The sequence below is a fragment of the Saccostrea echinata genome, unplaced genomic scaffold (assembly GCF_033153115.1).
Source record: "Saccostrea echinata isolate AGI-Se365-2 ecotype Australia unplaced genomic scaffold, CSIRO_AGI_Sech_v1 ptg000025l, whole genome shotgun sequence".
NCBI lineage: Eukaryota > Metazoa > Mollusca > Bivalvia > Ostreida > Ostreidae > Saccostrea > Saccostrea echinata.
The window spans coordinates 26,749,581-26,760,446 of NW_026889774.1; the positions used below are offsets into that span (position 1 = coordinate 26,749,581).

Genomic DNA, 10,866 nt, shown 5'->3' on the forward strand with positions numbered 1-10,866 from the left:
GAACTTAGAATGGGAAATATTGAATTAAATACTCTTGGGTTGCATCCGTGCAACCTTGAAAGGCGCGGATCCAACCATGGCCTTGCCACTAGATAAGGAAAATGTCAGCTAAACCGATTTTTCAAGGAAAGCATCCATCTTTCTCATATACAAAAATTTAAAGATGTCGACGCCAAAAATAAAGATAAGATGTTTCATTTAGAGTAAAATAAATGATTTTTAAGCATGTCACTCTTGTAGCTCCCACTGGGACTTTATCAAAAGGAATCGATGAGTCACACATCTACCACTGTTTATTCAAGCATCTTTTATAAATACACATAACGTAGGTAAAGAAGTACATGTAGCTCTTCAAATTTGGTATAAAATGTTAATTATATACTAATTTATTTCAAAAGAATAATGATGTACTATATAATCAAAAAGTATAATTCTTTTAAAATGGATTGACACCCGTCTAGATCCACCTGTCAAAAGCATGTCGATTTCAATGAGTGATAGGAGCCCCTTCTTATCGCCCCCTCCTCTCATTGGTTCCCCACTTGAACGGGTTTAAAAATCCTCTGTGTCGAGAGCTTGTTAGTCGACGTCTACTTCTCCAGCCGTCTCCTTGTCGTCCGACCGTGTGCGGTTCCCTATTCCCCTTATTTTAGTGTTCACTCTGTGCGTCTGTTTGTCAGGATGTCTAAGCCAGAGCTTCCCCGCGGGTACTTGGGCCCTCAGCCGAAATTTTCCGAGTTCAAACTGAGTACACTCAGTCACAATGATCCAGAAATCACTGCAGACACCAATGAGGTACGTCTATGTAATAATTACTTTTGGTTCTAATTTTAATAATCACATTTGTAGAATAAATTTTGCGCAATGCAGAGAAAAATTAAATTTTATTTACACAGTAAAAAATCGTTTAGACCTGCAAAATGCAGATGTTAATTTAGAAATGATATTGGAATTTTTTTTAAAAAAAAAACATCATTTTAATATGAATATCCGTCTGGAAAAAAAATTAACTTTCTCACCCATGTTTAAAGGTCCTCGGCTTTTGGTCGATTTTATTTGTTTAATTTAATAACGACAGATGGGGATGTGTATTGAAAGATCAATAACTTGTTTAGAAACCAAACAGCGATATTGACAGGTAATATTAAACTGGGGATCACATGTGTCATTTTTGTGTGGGACTCCCTCAAATTCAGGCAGAATGTTACATATATATATATTGAAAAACCTCCTTTGAGAGAGAGAGAGAGAGAGAGAGAGAGAGAGAGAGAGAGAGATTCGGAACAGACATTTCGTTTACGAGGTTATAAGTGATATATCGCCTTGATTTAGTGAGATCTGCGGCGGGAAACCTCGGAGTTCCCGCCAGCCATCAGATACACTCGCGCTTATCGTTAATTTATTTGTTGTTAACAGCTGAGAGTCTTGTAAAACCTTCCTAAATCTTGCTAACTATCGTCTTATGCAACAATCTTAGTGTTTTAATTAAAATGATAGCTATTTTTACACAGTTAAATCTTGCGGCATCAGCATGATATAGCAGGCATCGCACTATAATTAATGCCCTGCTCCGCCGCTCATTTTCGAGTTCCTTTCATTTGAGACACAAGTGATTCTATAAAAAACGATTTAGTTCGCATCTTCTAGTCGGCCCTTTGAAGTTTTATTTATAATTGTACCTTATAATCATACGGTTCTTTACTCGTCAAACCTCGTCTGGAAAGTGATGTCGGAGTTGAAATAGAGCTCCATAATAATGATAAAAAAAGAGAAGAGATCCGAATTTTTTCCTCATCAGAAGACACAAGGAATACAGTTGTTTGACAGATTTCTAATCACGAAAATAACAGGGGCGCAATTGTTGGCATTTTTCGCTTCCTCTCAATCGTGCACTTCCTATATATTTTGCCACACGTGAACATTCTTCTTCTGGCTAGCTATTGAGGAAATTTTTTTGTAAGGATTGAGTGCAATAGTTAATTCCAGTATTTTGTTGTAGTCGTATATATGAGATCTCTCAACCAATTCAGACATTGTGCAGTGTTGCACAATGAATCAACATTTCCTTTTGGCTACTTAATCTATGTAAGAAAGTCGTATCAAAGCGAAAGGTTGAAACCAAACACTTGACCCCCGCCCACACAGAAATTATTGACTCACAGTGAAAATCCTAAATAGAAAAGACATTGAACTTTTGATATTCAAATTCCCTACAAATCCTTGCAGTAAAGCAATCCACGCAGAAGAGTTTCCTGTGCAATAGAACAAGCATTCTGAGAGTATTGCATTAGCAATACTAGTCCCCTACCGGCAAGTGTAATCTGGTTCCCGTTAAGAATTGAAAATGCCATAAATCCGTCAAAAATCAATGAAGCAGAATGAAATGCAAACTTGACCTATAACTAATCTAGGTAAAGTGATTTACTAAAAATCAGCTCAATATCTAAAAGCGTTTAGAAGAAAATTGCGGAAAACCCCTAAAAATTGAAAAGGCCGTAATTCCGTCAAAAATCAAAGAAGCGGAACGAATTGAAATCTTGATGTGTAACCCATCAAGATACACTCACATACCAAAAATCAGCTCAATATCTGCAAGCGTTTAGGAAAAAAATGCGGAAAACCAAGTGGGACAGACTGACAGACAGAGGGATAGACAGACAGACAGACGGACAGACAGACAGCTAGACAGACAGACAGACGGACGGACAGACTCAGAGAAAACCTATATTCCCCTCCGGTTTCACCGGTAGGGGACTAAAAAAAGGGGGGTGATCTATGCCGCCATATTTTTTAAGAGATTACACGATTTTATGGGGAGATGGATCAACATATAGAGAATTTGGGCAACATTATCGAATTCAAAGCAAAGAAATGTATTGTTAACTATTATTGTAAATTTAGTCTTTAACAAGCATTCTGAGAGTTGTATATGCAATACTTGTCCCCTACAGGCAAGTGTAAGTGGTTTCCCTTAATTTTTTTTTTTTTTTAAGCCGCAATTCCGCCAAAAATCATCGAAGTATAACAAAATGAAACTTGATCTGTAACTCATCAAGGTAAACTCACGTACCAAAAATTAGCACAATATCTGATAGTGTTTAGGAAAAAAGTGCGGAAAATCAAGTAGGACAGACTAACAGACAGACAAGGAGGAAATCTATAGTCCCGTGACTCCCCTCCGGTTTCATCGGCAGAATACTACCATGAAGCATACTTTAAGGCTTTCTTTGATATTATATAGCTATGAGTACCTCATGTTGATTTAAATAATTGCCTTCAATATTCATGCTATCAAACAAATATTAAAATTGCTATGTACAAAGGATTACATAGCCAAATTTTATCAGGTCACCGCAAAGAATGTCGGCAATAACATTTACTGAAGTGTTTATGCACGAAACAAGAAAATTGGATTTTTGTTTTATTTCTACACTGTATCATGTTGTAAATTTTGAATTAACTAGGGGAAGGCTAACTAGTAATCATGTTGTAAATTTTGCATTTACCTCCCCCTAGTAAATTCAAAATTTACATGATAACTGAGTGATGTCAAAGAGGGGCCATTCGCCCTCCTATATAACACTACATTCACACAAATTGTATGAATTCCAATCCTTTCACGATATTCATTACCGTCTTTGTCTTGAATGTAAACTAATTTTTTTTTTTAAAAAGATATAAACAAACAAATCTTCTTTTTAAAGGGCTAGATTTTTTTTTTTTCCATTGACTGCTTTGAAGAAGGTTTGGGAGTTTGCAGATCTGTTTCGCTTAATCTGATTGGTCAAAGATTTAAACTGCATCACTGTTAACCAATCAAATAAAGCGAAACAGATCTGCAAACTCTAAAACCTCCTTCAAAGCATTCAATGGAGAAAATTTTCTGTATCCGATTAATAAATCGTCCGATTACGGCATATAAAACACTAATGATGGGGTTTAAGTTAAAGAGACTAGTAGAAGAACATCTCCCTGACAGAGTGCTTGCAAAGTTATGATAGGTAACACTGTTATTACCTTGGAAATATGTCGCGAAGCAGGGACCCCCCCCCCCCCCTGTTTGTTTGTAATTTTTGATTCATACCGTAAAAGGCCATTCTCTAAACTAAGAAAAAGTAAATTCTGCTTTCATAGAACGACATAAGAATGTGATTGACGGGGAAACTTTTATATTTTTGAGAAATTATAAGCTCTTACATTTTTTTATTTAAAAGGGGGAGGGGGTTATCGATCCACACTTAAGGCGCCTGTGATGATACATGTAGCAGAAAAGATTGATTGATTGATTGATTGTTGTTTTACGTCCCATTCGAGAATTTTTCACTCATATAGAGACGTCACCATATACCGGTGAAGGGCTTAAAATTTTGACCTTTACTCGGCACTCAAGGCCATTGAGCAGTTTGGGTTCTTTATCGTGCCAACGTCTGCCTTGACACGGGGCCTCGGTTTTTAAGGTCTCATCCGAAGGACCCGCAACTTTCACTTCAAAGTGCCGAGCGCATGGCGAAGGAACAGTTGTTACCCCATTTTTATCGACTTAGGTCAGTCGGCCGAGATTCGAACTCCCGATCACTGTAGCAGAAAAGAAAGATTTAGAGTATTTTATAAATAATTATACAATATTTTAATAAATTTACAGCCGAGAATGGCAGTTTATATAAGACATGGCACCTGTATTCCAATGAAAATAAATAAATAAAAATAAAATTTTAAAAACCTCACAATATTTCAATAATAAGCCGTACAGTTAACAAATTATAACTTGACAGTTTGCCGGAATCCTCAAACTATGCAGTAGTGTGGACGAAAGGTTTCAGATATATAGGACTACATTACAGAACATTTTATAAAACATCTAACTTTAAGATCTGATGAGGAGGGCAAAAAACTGTAAGAGTTCTATTTCTGAAAACATTAAACTGATTCCAGCGATAAAAGATACAAATCACGACCGAATTATCTCTGTGTATAGGAAAAATATATCTCTGTCGAGTCGTCCATGATAATCAAAACAAACCGCTATCTTGGGCGATCTCTGGCGAAGTCTCGCCCACATGTACAACTGACAGATGCAGACCATGAATTACATTTTCATTTCTAGTCATTCTGACCTGGCATATATTTGATTTACTTCCATTTTCGCGAAATGTGTTTCAGCGCCAACTGATACAGAATAAACAGCGATAATGTTTATTATCTGAGGATGTCACTTATTGTCTATATTCATATTCTTATCTCTGAATATTAAACAAAATGTTTCTGAGATAAGTTTTCTAATCCTTAGGGGTCAATCTAAAACACACAGAGTTCAGACTAATTATAGACGAAGCAGACACAATGAACCTTGTATGTATTGTTTGGCGATTATGATTCATGAAAATGGAACTCATGGAAAACTTAACAACTAAATTAAATCCCACATGGAATTTTTACATGACTATATACAGTATATTATACATTAAACAACGAAATTTAATGCCCACGAAACTGACCTTTTTAGATCATAATTCAAAGAACTTTTATCCCCACGAAAATTTGTGCTTTTACAGTACTCAGTGTTTGGTATGATACAGCAAAAGATGTCTTTCTGTTTTAGCGTTAATTTATGTTTCATTGTTTCGTTTTCTATAATGAAAATCCTGCATTATGCATTCTGAATGATTTAGCAACCCCAACCCCCCATTTTTGGTTGCAAAACAAGTATGGAAAAGTAGAGTCAATTCTGCTCAATTGCATAACGGCCATATTAGAGCTGTAATGATCGTAGAATCGAATTCCACAGAATTAAATTTAGTTCTAAAAAATACAAAAGCACGCAACTTGAATTTTCATCTATTCTATTTCGGATGCAGTTCTTTTGCCCAAGGAGTGATTCGTCCTAACACCGGGTATTTTCTTCCGCATATACAAGGCTGCCGCCAGGTTTTTGGAAAGGAGGGGGTGCTCTGGGAGGAGTACCCTCTCCTCTCAGCCAGAAATTTTCGAATAATTAGTTACCATTTTGTTGTGTTCTTGTGCATTCTTGAAGTCATATGTTTTTCATTTTTACAAAATCAGCATTACTTTAAGGAAATGAATAATTATTTTGTGTTCAAAATATGTTTTTAAAAAGGGGTGCAATCGCGCCCGTTCCGAGAGTATGAAAAAGCATAATTATCGATATGCAAGTGGAAGTTTTGAGGAAGTTATGTTTTATAGAAGGAGAGACACAGAATTGGCGTCTATATTTTGCTGATGAAATGTGTGTATATTTACAAGTTGGCACAGTTCTTCCGCGGATTAATAGGAGCATTTTTATAAACATACAGAGTTCTAACATTTCGCAAATTTATACAGAGTTATGAATATTAATGAGAAATAAATCACGTGGACTTAATCTCATGAATAAACTGTTCTATGAACTTTATTTAACATTGGGTTAATTTTGCATGATAGTAATACAAGTGCTGCTAGCAATGCTGTTTAATTGGTTGCTGACTGATTCTATAACTCCCGATTTATCTTCGTAACCGAATATGTTATCTATACTGTGTTATAAAAAAAATCAAATAATTTATAATGTAAATAAATTATATTTTTGTTAAATGCTATTACATCGGGATTAGCTATCTAAGTTAGGGAATTATTCAATTATGTGGTAAATCTTCCTGGTACAAGATCTATAATATAAAAGAGTCGAATTATACCGTAGAAAATCTGCCGTGCATTTGCGCGAAATGAAATTATGATAAGGGTTATCTTATTGAGCCACTTGTAGCACGGCTATGTCCAGAAAGGAAAACTGCTTGCAAGCGTTGAACTGGTCAGTAATATGATTAAACGCGTGGTTATCTAAAAGGGTTGTTGGTGATTAGTCTTAGATGAGTTGATTCCAACAGCTTTGCTGATAAAAGAAAATGAAAAAAGAAGAAAAAACATCTCAAGTTAAAAATTCTGATAACAAAAACACCCACGACTGACAGAGATATTTTTAAATTTATCTAAAGCAAAACCATATTCATGTAGCTTTAATTAAAACACTCTACATATCTTTAGTGCTCATTAATCATACATATTCTTTTTTTTCCTTTAAACTCCATTATTTTCATTTCCAGATTGAGGTCAAATTTCGCATGGGTCAACCGGTCAAGGTCACTGGTAACCTGATAGAATGCAGCTCAACCAAAGACTATTCCAATCTCCTCTTCACCCAAAACCAGGGGGATGTGGTCAGTTATATCGTCCAGATGCCAAACCCCGGCTATTACAAGTTACAAATCTACGCCCTCCCCGTCAGCGACGAAAGTAAGACACTTCCGGGAGTGTATAACTACCTGATCAACTGTACCCGAGCCCCTAAAGCAGTGCAACCTTTCCCCAAACAATATGCTCAGTGGAAAGAAGGCTGTTATTTGTATGAGCCGCTAACAATCGCCAATAACAACGGGACTGTCAATTTTAAGGCAACTGTACCCAATGCAAAAGCAGTAGCGGTAACTGTTAATGATACATGGACTCAGCTTAAAAACTCCGGAAGTGATGTATGGGAAGGTCCAGTTCAAATCACGAAGGACTCTCGCGTAACATTAAACGTGAATTATGGGGGAGAAGAAACAAAATATTCAACTCTCTTGGAGTACAATTTGTGAACATAGTTCAATGCAGATAGACTTTCTTCCAAATCCATAGACACCTTACATACAATGTAGAATAAATTATTAGAATAATTATTTTAGACAGTTTTGGCATTTTTTTTTTAGATTTTGTAAAAAAAAAATGCATATCAATTGGAATCAGGGTTTACGCAGATTTTTGACATTTTAATCACTGTTTAGCTAGCGTTCTAACACACTCTCTTCTGCTAACATTTTTATGGCTTTATGATTTAACAAACACGTAAACCCTGCAGCTTTATAATGCAATAAAGTCTCTTAAAACATACATTATTCATGGATTTTTTAATGTTTTGAAATACAAGGACAAAATTGAAATACATCACTATAATATATTTTTGTCATGTCGGTTATCGCATAATCTTGTAATATCAGGGGAATCATGCGTGGCATAAAATTTTGGAGATAAAACAGCCCGCGCACGAATTACCGCCTACAGGACGGAATAAAGTGATAAAAAGATTGATTCATAGTTATGAAATTTTGAAATGAAACATTTCGAACACAGTATGTACGACCATTATGAAGGCATCAAAATCTTCCTCACAAAAGTCTACAAAGGAGATAACTCTGGTCATGTTTTAATTTACAGATATTTCGCCGACTGAAATAAATTACTATATTTTTTTTTTTTTACATTTTTATGCAGAATGCAATTCAATGAAGCGCTACTTTTGCATCAAAATCAATTGAAAGTTAATAACATAATACTTCACTATCACTTGTAGAATAAAACATGTGATTAATACTTTAAAGGAAATCATTTTCATCAAGATCAAAATCCTTTCCACAGCCATAGTGTAAAAATGCGTAATGGCTAAAATTAGAAATTCTGACAGCCTGTGCTGAAAACCAGGGCAGGGTGTCTTTACATACTTGAAACCGATTTAAAATGAAGTTGTATTTCATCAGTTATTAAAATTACAAAGCTCTGTCTTTACACCGCCTAATTTTATAGATCCTCAGATAGGCGACAGGCATAGGTGTTTCATGAAAGCATTTCTCCGGATTTCCATACCTTCAAACTTTTGTCGGTATCTAGGTTCCGCTTAGGCACATAATCCAATCGTAACTAACCGGCAATTTCCGTGAACGATTTCTCTCTCGGAAAATGGCCGAGTAGTTACGAATGCGTCATAATCTTGAAAGTCCATACCCTTCAAACTCCTGCCGGTATGGGTTCTGCTTAATAACCACATAATCTATAGGCGTCATAATCTTGAAAGAGAAAACCCAGTTGATGGTGACAAAGAAAAAGGAAAGAGGAAAGGAGAGAAAATTTGCACCATAAAAAGGCAACAAAAAAGTCTTCCACGCAAACTTCTAGTTAGGGTGACCCTTGCGCCGTGACCTTTAGACACTATTGTTCATTCCGTAGCACATTAAACATACATTTTCTTGATGCAGAGTATTTATTGATACATTGATTTATAATTTTTATGATTTTTTTTCTAAATACCCCCTTCTGATGAACATATTTCTAAAAATATCGGGATCGATCAACACAAAAGAACTCGTAAATTTAAAAGAAAAACAAATTGAAAGCTTCTTTCGAATTTGTTCATGTTTTAAAATAAAGCATTATTTTCATCAACATAAATCTAAAAACATAAAACTGACTTTTTTATAACTGGAATCTAAATTATTTTATTCGCATATTTTCATATGTCGCGATTATTACATTTTTATTGGAGGTAAGCACAATTTTGGAATTAAAATATAAGGGAAGCGACATTCTTGTAATATTGTCTTTTGCTGAAAAAGATCAACTGTATTTTTCTTAAAGGATCTCTACATAAAAGCAACGAAATAAATGAAGGAATGATTTTTTGGAAGGTTTTTTTTTCAATGTTGTTCCTTAGTTTGTCAAATTTGAAGATTGAGGTTGCACCCACTCCTTCCTTCTCTTTATAAAGTGTGACAATCCACAAGTATGTCAGAGTGACCTATTTTACATCAGCGACCAGTAAGCCGAAATATTCATCATTTAATCAATTTTACAATTTTTCAGAATTATCACCATCTCATGACAGTCAACTTTGACTTCTAGATTTGTTATTCCTCGGCTGCCATTTGCAGCTCTTGTTCCAATAAAAGTAGTGAAAATTTTCCACCTGTTCTTAATTCTAAATGGAATGTCACAAGCGATAGATTATATACATGCATATAATCCCAACAGGGCCAGGTAGCACACCATTGCACATTGACTATTGGGTCGATGGCGCGACAACACGCTGGTGTGATGATGATGATGCGATGACGATGGTGCTAACAGCGATGGTGAATCTCGCTTCATCATCATCGTGCCATTGCTTCATCGTCATCACCATCGTATCATCGCGTCGTCGTGCTATTGTTCCATCGCATCATCGACTCAAACCTGACAATGCGATAGAGAACTATTTGTCCTATGAAATCCTGATAGGGCCATGTTTTTCACTATCGCACCATCGCGCATTCGAACTGTGGGTTGGTGACGCGATAAAGCGCTGATGGTGATGAGATAGTGATGAAGGGGTGCATGTAATGCAAATGACGATGGTACTGTCTTTCACTAATTAACAATTTTCAATTGCCAATGAGTACATGACTTATTAGTCATGTACTCATTGTCAATACGTTCTATTTCCACCAAGGAAGAGTCATAGTTCTTGGTGCACTCTTTTGTGAAAAAGTCGGAAAATGTACAAATCTCGCGGGATTTCAGGGTCAATCGTAACAACATGTAAACAATATATTGAATGTCGATGAAAAAATGCTTAACAAACATGCAAATGAGACACAGTATTGTTGTGGACTTAACATGCATCAGAAGTAGAAACAACAACGCCATTTTTTTTTCACCACAGGAATTTAAGTTGCTGACAAGACTTAGTGTTGACGGTTCGTCTCTAAATACAATATACATGCCTCGGAAACGTAATGTTTATCAATGGATGATAAATTCTGGGCTTTCGCAATCTCACATATGCCTATAAGTTCTTCTATTTTTTAACTGGAATGACAAATACATTTAAGATTCAAAATTGGACTGAGATCGGCATGTTTTGAATTCTCCGCTACGTCATTGTTGTCCCAGTCAGACGACCAAACGCGCCTCTAATTTGAAGAGTTCCAGTAATGGAGATAGAAAGTATTGAAAATTGTTAATTAGTGAAAGACAGTACGATAGCGATGACAATCGCACGATGACGATGAAGCAATGCTCACT

General features: G+C 35.8%; 1 protein-coding gene across 1 annotated transcript; it reads left to right on the top strand.

Annotated features, from left to right (window-relative positions):
- The first annotated feature begins 575 nt into the window (after positions 1 to 575).
- On the top strand, positions 576 to 7,923 carry LOC133192787 (kyphoscoliosis peptidase-like). The gene is made up of 2 exons (XM_061328794.1): positions 576 to 795; positions 7,098 to 7,923. Exons 1-2 carry the CDS (start codon positions 682 to 684, stop codon positions 7,629 to 7,631), a joined length of 648 nt encoding a protein of 215 aa, XP_061184778.1. The 5' UTR covers positions 576 to 681; the 3' UTR covers positions 7,632 to 7,923.
- Positions 7,924 to 10,866: the final 2,943 nt, after the last annotated feature.

Excerpts from the sequence above, each read along its gene's own strand:
- LOC133192787 (XM_061328794.1), top strand. The coding sequence starts at position 682 with ATGTCTAAGCCAGAGCTTCCCCGCGGGTACTTGGGCCCTCAGCCGAAA. Across the intron at positions 796-7,097 it reads TCACTGCAGACACCAATGAG|ATTGAGGTCAAATTTCGCAT; the intron begins GTACGTCTATGT and ends TTTCATTTCCAG.